The sequence below is a fragment of the Porites lutea genome, chromosome 2 (genome assembly GCF_958299795.1).
Source record: "Porites lutea chromosome 2, jaPorLute2.1, whole genome shotgun sequence".
Taxonomy (NCBI): Eukaryota; Metazoa; Cnidaria; class Anthozoa; order Scleractinia; family Poritidae; genus Porites; species Porites lutea.
Window position 1 is genome coordinate 16,566,015 of NC_133202.1, and position 19,880 is coordinate 16,585,894.

Below are 19,880 nucleotides of genomic sequence, written 5' to 3' on the forward strand. Positions count from 1 at the left end.
TCAGTCTCTCATTTCCCAACCTTTCTGTCCAAAGCATTTATATGCTACTTCCTCTTTGGGAACCAGATTCCATTTTCATTGATTCCTTTTCAACATATTTATCACCACTAGAGGAAGAGCTTATTCCAGATGTCATGATTAAGAATGAACTTCCAGATGATGAATTGAGATGAGCTCAATGATTTTCTTGAGAGATATCAGTGTAGGAAAGTGGTAAATAATAAAAATATTAGCAAAGTTACTCTTACAATTTCTAAGCAGGAATTAGTCCAGAAACCACATCTCATGATTTTTGCTTTACACTCTTTTGTAAAGCAATTACCAAAGAACTCTCTGTTCCAAAGTGTTCCTGTCATTGAGGTCTTGTATGATTCTCGTAAGCAAACAGTGAAAAAGTTGCTCTCCTGTTTGATATCAAATCGATGCAGTGAAGGAGAAAGAGATGCATTTAAGTTTTTGCAACGGTTTGTTAGAGGCATGGACATGCAAAAAACTAGTACGTTTTTCGCGATTTACAATCGCCGGCATGGAATGATCGTGGTTGGCAAGAAGATAGAGGTTGGTTTTTTTAGTGTGAGGGTGTAGCTTAATCAAGACCTATTGCCTACACTTGTGGACCGCTTCTGGAGATTCCTTCAACATTTGCTAACTACGTAGAATTTAGGGAAGACTTCATGAATATTCTTAACCGGAATAACTGGGAAATGGACATTGTTTAACTTTATTATAACTATTACAAGCGTATGATTATATTACACGCTGGTTAATATCAACATAATCAAAAGAGTACTGTCAAAGCTGAGAAGAATAGAATCTAAGCTTTGGCTTTCCTCTTTTGTTTGTGGTTAGCTACAACCAAAAAATTGAGACCATTCCCAGATTAACGTTTATGCAGAGGATCGTTTGTTTTTCTCTTGCGTTCCAAGGTTTTTTTCTTATGACTTGGGGTTGGAGTTATATTTTATTCCTAATACATAAATAAGGCCTTTTACAAGTACTTTTGACCGAGTAGCAGAGGTAAATCATAGAAAATCGTTTAGAAAATGTTTACAGCTCTGCCTTTAGTTCTGATGGTCAACCTTATCTTAGTTCAACCGCTTGTTTTGTACCTTTTGTTGAATTTGTTTCACTGTTGACTTTTCACTCTGATTTCTCTTAAGATTTGTGCTTTGCCAAATGAATTTTGGTGCTGTTATAAATGCGCTACACAAGACAAGACAGAGCAGACGTCATTCCCGTCTGCAAAGCTGAAGAACTCGAGGAAGGGTGGCAGACGTACATTTTAAAATGGCTAATGTTCAAATTAACAGGCCTTAGAGTTCATTTTCCACAAGGTAAACAGTAAACTACCTTTGTTGAGTTGAAGATCTTACATCTGCGCGTTGCATGTTGCACATACAGTGTACAATCATGTACTACATATAGTGTGTTAGATATGTTTTATGTTAGTCATGAAGCTGCTCCTTTTTTAAGAGATCTTTAATAACTGTTTACCCTTAATACTATTAAGCTTGGTGTGTTGTTTACCATTAATAGCCTAGAAATAATAAAAGCTGTTGGAAAGTTTGCAACTATTTCCTTGCAATAACGTGATATCCGAACAGACTATCAAATGTCAATTTTTCTACTCCTTTGATCAACGTCATATAGAGTTCAAGTCCTTCCTTGACATCATGAAGTGGAAGCAGACCAAGTGATCATGAATTCATTACTGTCAAGGCAAACTCTTTACTAAAATCTTCAGTGCATATCGTTGATTTATTCCTCTAGGACCCCTGCTGTTTTCAAACTTGCTTGATGCTGTTAGCTGATTCCACATTTCAGCAACTTGCTGAAGCTCATCTCTTAAGATTTGCGTGAAGCAAAATCGAATACATTCCTGGTGAACAGAATCCGAACCATTTGTTACGGCCCATCGTCGTACTCGTACTCGGGTCATTAAAAGCCCCGCGAGACTGGACCTGTGAGAGTAGAATAAATTATGTAGATAACACGTCACGTGACTTCCTTGCTAGTCGCTCGTAGATTTGTTGTAAGTCGGGTTCCAGGGCAGTACATCAACCTGTTGTAAATCGGTGTGTATTGTAAATCGAGCGGATTAAAGTTGTGTTCAAGCGTTCAAGTTTGTATTCCATCGCTTCCTTAACATGGTCCTTCACAGCCGGATACAAGGTGACATTTGAACAGTAAATTTGTAATTCTTCGCAAGGTCATCACCACGTGGGCGATAAGATGGCCGCCAGTCCAAAGACCGAAAATGATGATTTATCGCAACTTACAGTTGATCAGCTGCGAAAGCTGCTTCAAGAAAAAGGATTACCAACTACTGGAAAAAAGAAGGTCTTGATTGAAAGGTTGCTAGACGATTCAAAGTCAAATGTTGTCAAACCAGAGTCGAAGGAAGAAATGAATCTTGCTGAGTCAGCGGAGTCTTCGAGTGAAGTAGAAATTCAACAGATTAATTCGATCAGACGCAAAGCCAAAGCCTTGCAAATAGATATGGACGGGCTGATTCGGGAAATTTCGGAGCTTAGTCAAAGTACCAGTAACAAAGTGAAAGTAAAGCTGAGAATTGAAAGACTTACCGTGCATAGAGAGAAATATCTTCAGCTGAGAAATGAAATAGTCGCGCTGATCGCGGAGGATATGATAGAAGAAGAACTTCGCAAATGGGGAGACCTTTTACGTGTGGTGGATAAAGCTATCGATGTTGCTCATGAATACCTCCAAAAGGATTCCAAAGTGGAAGATCATCAGTCTTCAAAAGAAAATACACATACTGACAGTCGTCAATCTTCAAGTCTTAAATTGCCCAGGATTGAACTGCCAAAGTTTAATGGGGATGTGTTGAAATTTCAAAACTTCTGGGACCAGTTTGAAGCCGCAGTGCATAACAATGATGACTTACCCAAGGTACAGAAGTTTACTTACCTACGCTCAGTGCTTACTGGTAATGCTTTACAAACAATAGAAGGATTTGAAGTAACTGGAGCAAATTATCAAGCAGCGGTCCATTGCCTCCAACACAGGTATGGAAGAAAACGTATGATAATCTCATCCCTTGTGAAATCTGTCATCCAGATGGATGCTAAGTCGGCGGTCAGCGCATCCGCCCTTAGAGATCTTTATGACACATTTATGAATAGAACCAGAGCCTTAGAAGCGCTTGGTGAAGATCCAACGAGTCATGGTTGTATTTTGTTACCCATCTTTGAGACCAAGTTGCCACCTCAGTTACTAGAAAAATGGGAGTTGGAGCTTGCAGACACTCAAGAGGATAAAATAGATCTTGAGTTGTTTTTCAAATTTCTAAACCGCCAAGTTGTATCCAAAGAGGCGGGGGAGAGAGGTTGTAATGTGAACAATACCCAAAGCAATCGCAGTTCTGATAAGGGTAGAGATAACAGAAGAAAGCCTTCATTTCCTCGAATGGGTGGTGAGGATGGAGCGTATACAGCCTCTGCATTACTTGGTGAGGCACGCGAGCTAACTGGTCCAAGCTGCAATTTCTGTAAGGCAGGTCACGAGTCGCCAAATTGCCCAGTTTTCAATGACAAGTCACTAGATGACAGGTGGAAGCTAGTTCAAGAGAATAAACTGTGTTTCAATTGTTTAAAGCCCAGCAACCACAAGCACTTTTCCAAGATTTGTCGCCAACCTAAGTGTTCTGTGGCAAATTGTGGCCGCCGTCATCATAAATTGTTACATGGTCAGCAGTTAGTGGCTACACCCCAGCAGCCTTCCAACATCAGTTTAAGTGGGTTAGCGTCAGCTAAACCGGCATTGCCCTTGAAGGAAACACTGCTACAGACAGCGCTGGCGAGGTTAACTGTCAATGGTCAAGAAATGAAAGTCCGTGTTTTGCTAGACTCTGGTAGTCAACGTTCATATGTGCGCAAGAACATTGCAGAGTCCCTTGGCTTGCAAGGTCCTTCAGAGTTATTAAGTGTTACAATGCTCGGTGGAACAACTAGTGAAACCAAGAGATTGCAGAGAGTTAAATTTGCACTTTCGCCAATGAAAGGAGATTCCAAGGTGGAGATGGAGGCCCTTGCTATTCCCAAGATTTGTAACCCCCTCGGGCCAGTGCAGTTAGACTTTCGTAAGAACTCTCATCTTCAAGGTTTAACTCTCGCAGATTCCTACCCTCGCGATTCCGTCCAAGTAGACGTCCTTATTGTTGCAGACTTTTACTACTCGTTCGTAACTGGGTTGTACAAGAAAGGTAGTTCATCTGAGTCACTTGTTGCTGTTGAATCTCATCTCGGGTGGATTCTTACCGGACAAGTAAACCGTTACTCAAGGTATACCACATCCATGCTTACCGTTGTAGAAAACAGTGGACTCACTAAAAGCTTGAAAAGATTCTGGGAACTGGAATCTATTGGCATCGCTGAGACTGAAAACACTGTTGTTTCCCGGGAGGAGGAATTTGCTGTTGCTGACTTCAATAGAGGATTGAAATTTGACGGAAAGAACTATGAAGTACGAATACCGTGGAAACGTGACCCTCCTAAACTGGAAAGTAACTACATGCAAGCTGTTAGACGTCTGGAAAGCATCGAAAGAAGGTTAAGACATAACCCTGTGAAAGCTAAAGCTTACAATTCTGCAATCAATGAATATGTAGAGAAAGGATTTGCAGAGGTAGTGCCTAACGAGAATGATGAAGATAGAAATGTACGCTACCTGCCGCATCATGCTGTGTTCCGTGATGACAAAACGACGACTAAGTGCAGAATCGTGTTTGATGCTTCCGCGCGAGAAGGAGATGGTGTTTCTCTCAACGATTGTGTCCTTCCCGGTCCTGCTTTACAGCCCAACCTTGCATCTGTACTCATTCGATTTCGAACAAACAGAATTGGTCTCATAGCAGATATTGAAAAGATGTTTCTTCAGGTCAAGCTAGCGCCAGAGGATCGAGACGTTCACCGCTACCTGTGGAGAGATTTACAGTCTAACGAAACACCCAAAGTTTATAGAATGCAAAGACTGACATTTGGTGTGAACTCAAGTCCATTCCTTGCTATTTCGACGGTCCATGCTCATGCAAAAAAATACGCAGAACTGTTCCCAAATGCAGTCCAAGAAATTCTACAAAACATGTATGTGGATGACGTCCTAACAGGAGCCGATACGGTGGACTCGACTGTGAAACTTCAACGAGACATGTCAGAGATCATGTGTAAAGCGGCGTTTAACTTGACAAAGTGGGCAAGTAACTCACAGCTCGTAATGGATGCTATTGCCCCAGCCAAAAGAGCCTCATCGTCACTGGTGGAGTTTGAGTCGAGTGAACCCCTTAAAGCGCTTGGAGTCTCATGGGATTTGACCTCTGACCACTTCCGATTTCTTGCACCGGGTGGAATTGTCTTATCTCCGGATCCAATGACAAAGAGAAGCCTGCTTAGTCTAGCGTCGAAAATATTTGACCCTTTAGGGTTGATATCTCCTTTCACTGTCAGAGCCAAAATCCTCTTCCAAGAACTGTGGTTAAAAGGATTATTGTGGGATGACCCTTTGGACAGTGAAATTAAAGCAAAGTGGCTACATTGGAAGTCAGAGTTGTTGCAACTGAAAGGTGTGACCATACCCCGATGCTTCGGAAATGGCATCACGCAAGAGTCTAAGATAGAGCTACATGGTTTTGGAGATGCCTCTCCTAAAGCGTACGGAGCAGCAGTTTACATCAGAATAGCAGACAAGCAAGGTCATGTATCCTCGCAGCTGGTAATATCAAAGTCCCGAGTTGCACCTATCAAGAAAGTGTCACTACCCAGACTGGAACTTTTAGCTGCAGTTGTAAATGCCAGGTTGTTGAAGTTTGTTGTAGACACTTTGCCTATGGAAGTGACTAGTGTTGTGTGTTGGACTGATAGTATGGTGGCACTGCATTGGGTAAAAGGTCAGAGTTCTCGTTGGAAACCATTCGTGGCGAATCGAGTGGCAGAAATACAGTCCACGTGGGATCCTGAGTGTTGGAGGTACTGTGCTAGTAAGGAGAATCCTGCAGATTTGTTGACGCGTGGGTTGAGCTGTGATGATATGATTGCCAATATCTTATGGTGGAATGGACCTCGGTGGCTGTCTTCGAGTGACAAACCTTTACCCGTTCAGCCCCAAGGTGGTACTGTCTCCTCTGAAGTATGCGAAGAGGAAAGGAAAATTGCTCATGGTTGTACAGCAGTCGTTAGAGAGCCGTTAATTGATATGTCGCGTTACGGGACATGGTTAAAGTTGATTCGAGTAACCGCTTATGTACTGAGAGCAGTCAAGTTGTTCAAGACTAAATGTAAGTCTTCTGAAAGTGAACTGTCGGCAGAAGAAGTGAAGAAGGCAGAGCTTAAGTGTTGTAAGTGGGTACAGGAAGAGGTCTATAAAGAAGATTACCAGTTGCTAAAGTCCGGACAAACTCTTCCCAAGAACAGTCGCCTTCTCAAACTAGACCCGTATTATGACAGAGAGGATCAGGTTATAAGAGTTGGTGGCCGACTGCAGTTTGCTGATCTACTTGAACAGACCAAGCATCAAGTAATATTGCCTCACGGACATCCCGAAGTCGCAAAGATGGTACTAGACCTACACAAGATCATGTTACATGCGGGCCCAGAAGGCATACTGTCAACCTTAAGACAGAAAATTTGGCTGACCAAAGGGAGACGAGAAGTCAAACGTGTTATCAGAAGATGCGTGGCTTGCCAAAAACAGCGAGTTGGACCTTGCGCGCAGAAAATGGGCCCATTGCCGGAAGAGAGAGTTTCATGTTCACCAGCTTTCGCGCATGTTGGAACTGACTTCGCAGGACCTCTCTATGTAAAAGAAGGTTCAACCATACAGAAAGTGTACGTTTGTCTATTCACATGCGCATCATCTCGTATGATTCACTTGGAACTAACACACAGCCTTACCACTGATGAGTTTCTACAAGCCTTTAGTCGCATGACAAGCCGCAGAGGTCTTTGCCATACAGTGTGGTCCGACAACGCAAAAACCTTTAAGGCTGCAAGCAAGGAAATCCAGAAATTGTATGATCCTAGTACTCAAAGTCGAACGGTGTGGGATACATTGGATCGAAATCGAATTAATTCTGAGCTCTCGTCGAAAGGGATTACGTGGAAATTCATCACCGAGCGTTCACCATGGCGAGGCGGATGGTGGGAACGATTTTTCAGAGCAATCAAAGAATCATTGCGTAAAGTGCTTGGAAAGGCACTTCTCACCTTTTCTGAGTTGAACACATTATTAATTCGAATTGAAGGCATCATCAACTCGCGACCATTAACGGCAGTGAGCGATGATTGCAGAGACCCTTTGCCGGTTACACCTGCTCATCTTGCAATTGGTAGACCAATTAACCAGTTACCTGAGAGTAAAGAAGAAAACTTGGAGGAGTCTAGTAAAAGAACTGTCGAAAGGTATCTTTACCTACAGAGACTACTTAACCACTATTGGAAACGTTGGCAACGAGAATATCTGCACCTTCTGTCCGTGAGAAGTAAATGGCAAGAGGAAAACCCCTCTATTCGAGAAGGTGATATCGTATTGGTCTCAGATGATAATGTATCGCGTACCAAGGGGCCAATGGCCAGGGTGGAAAAGGTTCATCCTGGTAAGGACGGACTCGTGCGAACGGCTACCGTGAAAGCACAGAAGGGTGTATTCAACAGGCCTGTTCAACGCTTACACAGATTGGAAATTGATGCAGCGGCCCCACAAGTTACCCGTGAAGCTGATGTTCCTGTTGACGGTGGGGAGAAGCCGCGAGCGAACTCTGTTAATGTTAAAAGTGTACCTATTCGTAAGCCTAAGAAGAGAGTTGTCCTCCCCGAAGGAGGACAAGGTGGGGAGAATGTTACGGCCCATCGTCGTACTCGTACTCGGGTCATTAAAAGCCCCGCGAGACTGGACCTGTGAGAGTAGAATAAATTATGTAGATAACACGTCACGTGACTTCCTTGCTAGTCGCTCGTAGATTTGTTGTAAGTCGGGTTCCAGGGCAGTACATCAACCTGTTGTAAATCGGTGTGTATTGTAAATCGAGCGGATTAAAGTTGTGTTCAAGCGTTCAAGTTTGTATTCCATCGCTTCCTTAACACCATTAAATAGTCCTAAATCTGACGAATCTTTAAAAAACATTGATCCACCAACGAGGACAATCCTTCACCAGCTATGACCAATAAGCCTCAATTCTTTCGTTAGGAGTGGATCTGCTGACCAGCATCCTAGGCCAGCATTTTCATCATCATGGGGCGATCTAAGGAAAGTGTGTAGTGTTTCAACCAAACTGTTTTCGGTTCCATCGACTGACCTGATCTTCCTATTACAAAAAGTGTTTTTATCTTGTAGATATGTTACTCATAACGCACTCAGCATTCCCTGAGTGCAGGATGTTTTGGAACCACTGAACATGCTGAAAGAGAAGATGAGGCTACTATAAAAATGGCTTCACAACTTCCTGAAGAGTCCGTCAGATCCTCTCCGTTGTGACAGCTTATGCAGTCAAAAGATCTCGTAGGTGACCACCTCGGGAACCCATAAAAGTGGTCGCAGGTAGAGCTGGTTGTTCACCAGCTGTTTACGAGAATTTTGCAAAATTATATGCGCTCATGAAGCGACCTTGAATATGATTGAAAGCTTATGTTTATATATTTGAGGGCGCGCCGTCGCTTACATACTAGGGAACTTAAGATAGAGACGTTTTCGGGGCGACGGCGACCGGACTGGCAGAGCAAGCCTGGAACAGAGGCAGCCGTCGCTTTCCTCCAAAATTCGAACATTAAGAAGGACGGCGCCTTGGAAGACTACCGAAGAGGAAAATATGGCGTCACATAAAGAATTAAGAGAATTAATGCTTATTGGCTTGCACGCAACAACAACAACTTTATTTCAGTATTCCCACGTTGGTACGTGGTATTACGTACTATTCTAAACAATTTTCAATACGTTTCATATATACGATACTCTAAAGAAAGAAGTGAGCTAAAAACACACAATTAAAATAGCGGAGTTCACACTATTTGTCTGGATACTTTCATTTGGCTCGTAGGACAATTTTGTCCATGTAAAGCTCACTTACGGTTTGCTGTTTGCCATATTGGATCAGACTGGATCTTGACTCTGTGACATGAAACATAGAAACATTATAAAGATGTAAGTTTAGATAACAGAGGTTGGAAATCGAGCTTGAAATGTGACTCAAACAAGGACAATTTAAGAACGATAATCTACAAAATTCTGGTTGCTAAACGTAGCAAACCTGATTGAAATGAAAGTTAAATACTCACGTTCTCGCCTCAACGCAAAACAGACCAGTTTCACTTCGCCGACGGGAGCACGACGGCAATGTGGTGAGTAAGAGCATGGACAATATTGCAAAAATCATGACGTCCCGTCCGGTTGAAGTTGCCGTCGCCCCGAAAACGTCTCCATCTTAAGTTCCCTACTAACTTGAGATCACCCTCCCTTTTCGTGTCGCTTTTATTGTAAAATTCTGGTTTTAGCGCAAGCACGTAAGAGAGAATGTATAGTGTATGAAAGCTCCTAAAATAGAGCATGATCTTTGGATACTTTGAGCAAAAATCTCGACATAATTTATGTTATTATTCATTCAAAATATTTCTCCGTTTCTGATTGGCTAAAATCCCACGCATAATTCATCATAATTCACCATAACTAGCTAATGTCGACCAAATTTGGAAGAATTTTGCGATATGTGAAAAATGACGTCAATTGTGCAGAAAATTACCAAAATATTGAACAGTTAACCAAGAAGACCTGTGGACAAGGTTGAGGTGTTTTGGTAATGAGTACAAAATGCCAGAACATTTTCATTTGTTTTATGGGGAAGAAATAGGCCAAATATTGGCTAAAAACATAGCAAGTACGAGGCGCAGAGCTAGGATAAATACTGAACCAATTTCCTAAACCAGCGCCTTAGGCGTAAGCTTCAGGGAGGTCTGGGTGATTTTAACTCCTTAAAATCCCCTTTCCTGGGTTTCTGAATGATTAAGATAGGATATTGGCGAGTTCCATTCTACTCGAATAAAGCCTTGCAACTTGGAAAGTTTTTTTTTTAATTATTTTTTAATATGAAAAATCGATTTATTATGAAAAATCTGACCGATTTCCATAAAACGGTGGAAACGTGCGTGGATCCGCGCTTGAGAACAGCAAGAAGATAACTCAACGGACGACATCTGCTATTTGGAGAATATTTTGCAGAACTAAACAACCCTTTATTTTCTAAACTTGCTGATAAACTCTATTGAAGATGAACTTAACATCGATGGAGGTAAGCATGTTTTAGCTTGTTTTGAATTTAGGAATAATTATTTTGAATGAATTATAAAACAATTATTGAATTTGGCTTTCGAATTATTTGAAGAATTATGGAGATTTCGGAAGGTGTTATCCGCCTCGGTCTCTCCTCGATCTTTATAATAATATTCTTCAGATAATACGAAAGCGGAATTCAATAATTGTTAATTGTTGCCAGTACCAGATAAGAAAGTATCAGTATTTCCCCCAGTAGGGGATCGCTCTTGGGAATTCTTAGTGGGGATGTGTCTCCTGTTTCTCCAAATCAGGAACTCTTTTCAGACCAAAAAAATGTCATTTTCCACACCCATTTTCAGACATGAAATAACTTAGATTGGAACTCCAACAAGTCCATTTTGAATTCACATATCTTTCTTTCTTTTTCATTTGGAATTGAAATGCCAAATACGTTCATGCATTCCTGTAGTTCCCTTCGAAAACCACATCCGATTCCAGACCAAACTGTTTAAAGCCTATACCCGTTTTCAGACCGAAATGGGGCTAAACCCACACCCTCTGGCTCAGCACAGACCTATATGGCTTATATAAGGGAGTACCACCCCCGGGAGTATTTCATTGAATAAATTTCTTTACGAATCATAGATGTATCTGTACAAACAATACTGCATAATCAAATGGTGACGTCTGAAATTAGGGAATAATTTCACGTGCTTTTTGTCCAGATTCTAAAAATGTAAGACAAATTATGCCGTAACTATTTTCCCGAGGCAGTACCCTTTTATAATTTATTTCTTAGTGGTATGAAATTCATGGTAGCTTGAGAAAACAACTGACATTTCGTGACACCATCACAATAAGTTTCCCTGTCACTGGCCTTTTTTGTAGCTGGTGTTCATTGAGTAAAATACAGATGTAGACCTTACCAAGGTACTATACAACTAATAACTTAATAATTAACGATTTTCAAAATTCTTTAGCTATCAGCTTGGCTATTGGCAGTCCTAATTTTAGTATTGATGGGAGAGTCTTATTGTTTGTTTCATTAGTTTACTTGTATCCTTATGGACGGAATTGAGGCGACAACACTCAGTCCAATATTTCAATACTGTGACCAACTTGCCATGTTAACTTAAAGTAAATTACATACATACAGTCCATGATTATATAATTTATTATTACCATAGTTTGTATTTATGTTATTTGCTTTAAATTAATGTGGCATTAATTAGTCAGAGTATTTTAAAGCAATTAATTTGGTTAGGAAGTCAAAAATTATGTGTAATAATATTAATATTAAATATTGATATTGATGCATCTAATAATAGTAATACGTGTTCATTTTCCCCCTTTTCATTGACTACTTTTATAGGTTAGAGGATGAAATATGTCATCAGAGGCTGCTAACAGTTCAAAGGATTACTATGGAGACCCACCTCAGCTTCTTTATGATGTCCCATCTTCTAGTGGTATTCAGACAACACACAAGAAACCAGAATTACCTATGGATATTCTGTTGCTGACAGTTGAGAATGATGATGAGTTCTTACCTTGTTACCAGCAACTTAAAAATCCATGCAGATGGTGGTTTGATGGCCTTGGTTATGTTTACTTTGAGGAAGAGGATGAAAGTCAAAAAGAGAAAGTGAAAATTGCATTGTTGAAGTGCTATGGTGGAAGTGATGCTCCCGGTGGTTCTCTGATTTCTGTGAAGAATGCTGTCACTGTGCTAAGACCCAAGGCAGTTATATCTGTAGGAGCCTGCAGTGGTCTTAATCCTGCGAAAACAAAGTTAGGAGATGTCATTGTCTCATCTAGATTATCAACTTATACATCCAAAGTAGTAATGTCTGATCAAGAGCAATCAACTGGCTTGAGAACTTATGCCAGCAAACATTTTCTTAATGTCATAAAGAATTGTGCTGATGGCTGGCAGGCTCCTTTGAAGAATCCCGAAGCAAGTCAAGCAGTTGAAGTACATTGTGGTGAAATTCTGAGTGGTCCAGAGCAGATCCAGGCTGAGTGTCGACGTGATCAACTGGCTAAGTGCAACCTGATGGCAATGGCTGTGGAGATGGAAGGCGAAGGTGTTTGTCAATATTTGTGTCATATTGCAGCAACTTCCTAATATTACTTGATATGCATATGGGTGCACTAGTCTTTAGTGCAATGACTCGTAAAATGTACGAAAAACTCAGGAAACTTTAGTGGGAATGTAATGGTCACACTGAGGTGCTGTCTTCTTGTGACAGTCTCCCTTCCTGTCATTCTCTTTCTTGACTCATTGCTAAAGTAACTAGCCTGAGTTAATTGGTACATAGTGTCTGTTAAGAGCAAAAAACTAGGCCAGTAAGGGCATAGGAGTCATAGGAGGGTGTAGATTGTTCATAATTATTTTCAACACTGTTTCACCATTGTTCACAGTTTTGTCTCAGTTAGGGGACCTTACATTGCTTGTAGTTACTGTAGGACGCTGGGAACCAAGTGATGAGATGTGCTCTTGCAGTGCTCAGTGGGCCCTTGCACCTTACTTTTGTTTCTTGGGGGAGTAGGAAATCTTAGTTTTTTCATTAAAAAATTGTTTCCTAGAAAGGCTGGATTTCACAAGTTTGGAGTTCTGAACTCCCTTCTGTAATTTTAGGGGAGCCCTTTTTCAAGAAAGGGGGTCCAACGAAGGGGGAAGGGAAGCTTTGCCACCATTTTGGAGCATTCTGGGCAACTGAAAAAGTCTGGGGGCTCGAAGTACTGCAGAATCCCGGATGTTTTTCAGGTGAAATAATGACTCAGACGAAGAAGAGAAAGGCAATTGAGACAGTAAGAGGCTATAAAAGTTCAAAGTAAGTTTATAGAGCGGCCGTCAAATCAGTGTTGTTGTCAGTTACGTTTTCGAAGACTTTATCTCAAAAAAAATAGTACTTATCCTTCGGTCTATATTTTTTGCTCCCGCGGCAACGTAAATTTTATGCCGCATTTTTTTCCAAATTGCGGAAATCCCGCAAGGCTGCGCTCTAAAATAAACCTTGACTGCTGTATGTGTCTGTACCGAAAGAGATCACAGGAAACGACCATGCCAGGCACAAATAGTGGGCATTTTATTCAGTACATTCTTCAAAATGGAATTAAGTACAATAATACTTTAGTTGCCTTGACCTGGCACTTGAATACATGTGTAGTTGTGTCTGATAGAAAATGTTCAACTGTTTGTTTGAAATTCAAACATCATGTTATGATGTTAGAAAACGTATGACAGACACTTGCATCCGTCAACTGAAGTAAAACTTTCCTCTGTTAAGTCACTTCCCTACATCTGAAAATAGAAGAGTTACATAACTGTGTTTTGGGTTACAGGTGTTTCCACTGCGGCATTTGACAGCGGGATTGAATGGCTGATTGTCAAAGGAATCGCTGATTATGCAGATAGCAGCAATACTCAACAGAATGCAAAAAGTTGGCGTCGCTGTGCTAGTGTGATGGCCGCTTCACTTGTTATGCATATTTTGAGCAATCCCACTGTTTTCCGTTCCTGGCCTCATTATATAGGTGATTTTGACAAAACCATAGTTTTGTTTTGTTTGTTTGTTTCTATTCTGTTGCGTTTTTTTATGTATCTCAACTTAAAAGATGCCGTGAAAGCATCCTGTGCCACCCACGAAACGTAATTCTGAGGATGAGACACAAGTTTCCTTTGTTCAACGACAACTATTTCTTTGATGATTTTTGGCGTAGTTTTTTTGCAGTATTTATCGAAAACGGCACCAACAAAAAAGCTCTGCATGACAGTGTACTTCCCCTCTGCCTTCTATCCTAGCCTTGAATTAATCCCTTTGGTCATCACCATGGCAATCTGTATTAAGGCTGATGTCAACTGTAAGGATAATGATACGATAAGGTGCTCAGACCAAACCTATATTGAAAATAATTTATTGCTTTCTGATCAATGGTATGACAAAAATTCATTTCTCAGAAGTGCTCGGCAAAACATAACTGATTAGTTTTTTTTCTTTCTTTCTCTCTTTATCTATTTACAAATTTGCTCCCTGTTGTAGGTACTTTGCCTAATTACCCAACCTAAACCCTAGCATAACACTCCACATCGTAAGAAAATAAGATTTTTTAAGTTGGTTTTTCAAACTAAGTGTGTCCTTTTGTGTGCACGGTGTTTGCAAGACGGTAATTGATCATGAAATTAATTGTACTTTCTTTGCGCCAGAAAGAGTGGCAGGCATAAAACGCAGTGCAGAGTGTGTGGAAGTCGAGGGAAGTGTTAAATCTCTGAAGTCACACGTCGCTGATGTGCAACTCCGATTAACACAAGTGGAAGAAAAACAGAGCTCCGCTGAAGCTCCAATAATTCGAGGTTGGAAAAACTATTGATTAACATTAGTTCGGCCGGAATATTCCTAAAATGATCCTCTCCGTTCATAAGCTTCTTCGAATTTAACCCCCTAACTTTCAAAACAAAAAAGCCTCACACAATTATAATAAGACCTTCGGGGCGTGGGGGAGGGGGGGGGGGGGCGGATAATATCTGGGAATTGTCATCAATTTTCAATAAACCATACCAAGAGAACTGAACGACTTCAGCCATAATGTAAGTTTTTAGTGATATAGTTTTCTGTGAACACTGAGCTGCAGCATGAAATACAGTATACGGACTGTTTATTATTTTATACAGAAACTATAAGCTGGTATCTTATTTATTTAGGATATCTTCCTTTTCATTTGAGTTTATTGCGTAAGTGATGAAGTTGGCATGTTCAGTAGGAATTTAAAAGTTGTCACGAATTTCTAGTCGCTAATTTTTAATTTCAAACCCAATTTTCTCTTTTGTCTTAACCCTTTTGAATGTAAGCTACTAAAAAAGTCTTTGAAAAATAATAGAAGAGGTAGGGCGTATTTTTAGAATTTTATATTCACTTTATTAGTGTTCTAAATACTTGCAAGAACGTCTTCAAATAGACCTTTGCAACAAAAGTGATTGTTTGTTTATTTATTTACTTATGTAATTATTTTGCAGAATTTGCCGATTGTGAATCAGACATCAGGTTTTTTGCCGCGCGTTGCCATGAAAATACAAGGCAATGGCTGTTTGAAGATTTTGACAAATGGTTCAGTGATCCTGGTGATTCCAGAGCTTACGTTCTCCTGGGTGATGCTGGTGTTGGCAAAAGTGTTATAGCAGGAACCCTGGCACAGCGTAAAAGGGATTCTGGACGTTTGGCCGCTGCTTATTTTTGCCGTCATAAAGATAGAAGAAGAAATCATCCCTTGAGTCTTCTTGGAACTCTCGCACGTGATCTCTGTAAATGCAGTAGTTGTGAGTACAGTAGCATAGTGGGGGGGGGAAGAAGGTGTGAGAAAGTTGATAACTAATTCTGAATTCAATCTTGAAGTTCATGAGTTATTTGCGAAATTGCTAGAAGAGCCTTTAGCTAAGTGCAGGTCTCCTCCGAATCGCAGATTAGTCATCATTGACGCTTTAGATGAGACAGAGTACGGGTCTCGTAAAGATTTTCTTAATGTAATTAAGAAACTCTTTCCCCGCCTACCAGACTGGCTTGTGTTCTTTATCACCAGTCGCCCTGAAGACCAGATAGAGAGGAGATTGAGCAGCTACAAACCATGCATCAAGATGTGCGTAGGAGTTACTGATCAGGGTAACTTCTATCAACAGCACGAGAAAGACATTCAACGATTTTTAGAGAAGGAAATAAATTTCTCCCGTCTCCCCTTCTCGGTTGAAGACGTCACAAAGAAATGTGGTGGACTGTTCTTGTACGCATTCTGCGTTGTAAAAGAGCTACATGATCCGGCACATTTAGGTAAAGTAACGCAGATGAGTCAGCTGAATGATTTTCCAGATGATATCAACGAGTTCTTCATGCAAAATTTCCAGCGAGTATTTGACAAGGTAGGACGCGATCTCTATAGGAAACTCCTGGGCTGTATCATGGCCGCACCGTCTCCGCTTCCTGTATCATTTATCGCCTTCGTTCTCAAAAGAGAGAATTCAGTCTTTGAAAAGTATGATGTCATAAACGCTGTTTCACAGTTTGTTGCTCAGCGAACTTCTGATCGGACAGTCTCCTTCCTTCACAATTTGATCCCTGTGTGGTTATCAGACGAAGGTAAAGCTCGGCTGCTCTTCGTTGATAAAAAGACCGCAGATGAGTACCTCAAAAATATTTTTTTGGACATTCTTTACATTGTTGTAGGTAAACCACCACCAACATTATCATCTGAATGGATTGATGGTGATTTGCAGAACTATATTCTTCGTTTTGCAATTCATTTTTTGTGTCAATGTGGTGACAATGCGTCGCTGGAAGGGGTTTACAAGTTCTTAACGTCTTATATTTTTCTGCAGGAAAGAATTAAATTGGATGGCTTTTCCCTACTCTATGACTTGCGGCTAGCGGCTCACCGTTTTCCTCTTGAGATGACGTTGGAACGAGATGTCATAAACACGCTCGAACACATTATTGACTCGACATCTATAGCTGTTATCTCTTGCTCCCCCTATGTTCTTAAATCAGCTTTAAGTGTCTCAGACATTGTCCGTGAGAATATCTGGTCAGTTCATCAGTGGCAATTGGAGAGGGTTTTTAATAGTTCTCATGATTATTACTACTTTCTAAGAAGTTTTGCCGTCACTTCTGATAAGAAGTTAATTGCAGGTGCACTAAGCCACCCTCCCAGGATCTTCTTTCCTGATGCTGTTACAGGAAAAACAGTCGCCGGCCCTTTCGAAATACCAACTGATGTAGCTGGGCGGGATTTACTTTATAGTTTAATATTTTCTCCAGACGACAAGTTCTTATTTTTTGGACGACTTGACAAATGGTTTTCTGTTGAACAAGGATGTGTTGTAGACCTTCGTCAGTTCTCAGGTAATTCTGTTTGGTATGAAGAACCTGCTTTTACTGGAAAAGGAAAGTACTTTTGTGTATCCACTCGAATTTACAACTTGTGTGATTGCTGGCCCTGTCAAAACAAACAATGTATAACAGATTTGCTTGCTCTGTGGGCTCTGTTGGAAATTGACGACACTGCTGACATGACCTGCACCTTTCCTCAGTTACCAGACACAGTATCTAAAATCAAGATGCCTCTAGGAAAGCCAACTTCGAAGTTGCTTGAGTTTCTTGGAATCGACCCAAAGTTATATGAGGTGCGTGAGGTAACTATTCCCTACGACCCTTCATCTTGTGACTGTTGTTTCAGGTTAACAGAAGTTGCAAAGTCAGACAAAGAACCATCCTTGACCGCTGTTCGTCAACTTGTCCTTGAAGTTTATCCTCGATTATTTGTAGAACAGGTCTGGAATTTTGATTCAGGAAAACCTTTCCTGCAGGACTGGTGGTCACAGGATGAAGAATTCGAAATTGTAACAGACATTCTTTATACTTTACAACAACCACGAGGTGCTCGTCGCTGGTGTGCTGGTTTTCGCAAATCCTGGTCAGTTTCTAACATGGCGGTGATGAATGCTGTTTACGCTTTGATTATGTTTTCCGACTATATAAATTTATAACAAGTGAACGGAACTAAGACCAAGGCGACTAACTTAAACCTTCGAGTGCTCAGGATGTAGTACGGACTGGAGGGATAAAACAAGGAAAATGAAAAAGAGAAACAGTAATAGTATACGCTTTACTATTGCTTTAGTATCAAACTTTTCATTATCTAAATGTTAGGCTTGCAATAGTTAAGGATTTTTTATATGATTTTTACAGCTCAAACCAGTTCAGATTAGCTTGTTATCCTTTTTTCAGTGTTGAATCCCTGAGGAGCAACATGGTTACGTCTTACGATCTGAGTGGCTTTTTTCTACGTATTTGCATACCTTGTACACTGCAGATGATGATGATAATGATGATGATAATAATAATAATAATAATAATAATAATAATAATAATAATATTAATAATAATAATAAAATTTTTTCAAATCTTCCGTTCAGCTTGCTTGATGTAAATATTAAAGCGTGCTTGTACGAGTATTTCTCACCCATAAAATTTGTTTGTAGCTGGTTACCCTGTTACTGTCAAAGAAAACAAGTCAAAAGCAACTAAGCTGATTGCTATGAAAGGTGATATTAAAAAGTCTTGCCGTTGCTAAAGGCAGCACTGCCATGCCCCATTATTAGGGTTTGCTATAATTTAGAAAAAATGAACCTGGTTAATCTGACTGTTAAAACTTTTGGGATCTTAAGAGCAGGTAAATTGGTTCTTGTCTTTTAAGGGAAAGACAAAACACTGTGAAGATGCTCTAGAAATTGTCAGGACAAATTCTGATCAAAGTTCTTGATTTAATCCACCCTGGACTCGTACTCTGTTTCGCCAGTTCTACAGAAGTGTTGATTTTCTTTCGGATACGACTTGTTTTAGAAAAACAAGTACAGTGTTACCCGCCTTACTGCTCCCTCTGTTGAGCTACAATCGCATAATTTAATGAGACCAATATTTGGTTGAGCGAACAACAGATCAGTCATGTCATAATCGTAATGAGGGGTTAGCACTTATCCTAAAGGCTTTTCACCATGGCTAATTTACCTCGTGAACCGTAAGATAAACCATATTTACTGTTTTAGAGTGCAGTAAGAAATGGTCACGAAAATTGTGTTTTTTCTCACTTCTTTAGTAGTCTATATATGCTTCGCATAGAATTTGGTCATCTTCTGAGGTCAAACTAAAAGTTAAGTCATGCATATGACCATACTGAGAAAACGTAGTTGTTAAGGTTGTCATAATTCGTCTGTTGCCGTTAGTTGTTAAAACGGCTGTGTCACGGCAGTCCAGTTCATTTTCTTTTATTTTGCCAATTAATCGCCCTCAATCGCTATGGAACTTAAAGTAGGCAAAGAAATTACATATAAATAACAAAATCAGAGATTAGACACAAACAAGTATGTCCCCTAAGCACTATTTTTGAAGCTGCAAACAGCAGAGATAAACTTTGAAAAACTGTCAGGCTGAACAGTTTCCAAAAACCCTTATTTCAATCCGTTTCAATCTTCTTCCGTTTTGCCCATCCGAGGCAGCTGTTGTATCTGTTGTGTTATTTTAACCTTCCTTTAATGTTTTAAGTGGTTATTTTTATGTTTCTTTTAGTTTAACCGGCATTTTGCAATAACCTGTTTTGGCTGAATTTCGTGACACAGCTCCTTTAAGGAGCAAAACAATATAAGACGACTCGATAACATTGTCAATCATTTAGATTGTATTGTACACTTTATTTGGACTTTAAAATGTTTGGGGCTAGTAATATTGTGATGGGCTGAAAATTTATTCCCTCCATTTGTATTGCTATTCTGATATCTTGTATAACTACGTTTAGTGGCATTTATATGGAAACAAATTTTGAAACAATTAGTTTAGCTATAGTGATAGACTTAATCTGAACATTTTATTGTAATAATTAAATTTTAGGTAAACGTGTCATAATTTAAAATATCCTAACCTAAAAGTATTGTTATTAAATAATTGTCTTCTTCACTTTCTTTATTACTGATTCAAAGGGGACGTGAAAGAACTCACATTGCTATTCGAAAAGATTAATTATGTGCTTAGCCTCCCCGCAGAAGTCCTTTGGGGTTCGCTCGT

General features: G+C 40.1%; 1 protein-coding gene and 1 pseudogene across 1 annotated transcript; both read left to right on the forward strand.

Annotated features, from left to right (window-relative positions):
• Window positions 1–2,232: 2,232 nt before the first annotated feature.
• Window positions 2,233–7,914, forward strand: LOC140925713 (uncharacterized). Its single transcript, XM_073375610.1, has one exon. It carries the CDS (start codon window positions 2,233–2,235, stop codon window positions 7,912–7,914), a length of 5,682 nt encoding a protein of 1,893 aa, XP_073231711.1.
• A 3,741-nt stretch (window positions 7,915–11,655) lies between these two features.
• LOC140925714 (uncharacterized) lies at window positions 11,656–17,809 on the forward strand (annotated as a pseudogene).
• Window positions 17,810–19,880: the final 2,071 nt, after the last annotated feature.

Excerpts from the sequence above, each read along its gene's own strand:
- LOC140925713 (XM_073375610.1), top strand. The coding sequence starts at position 2,233 with ATGGCCGCCAGTCCAAAGACCGAAAATGATGATTTATCGCAACTTACA.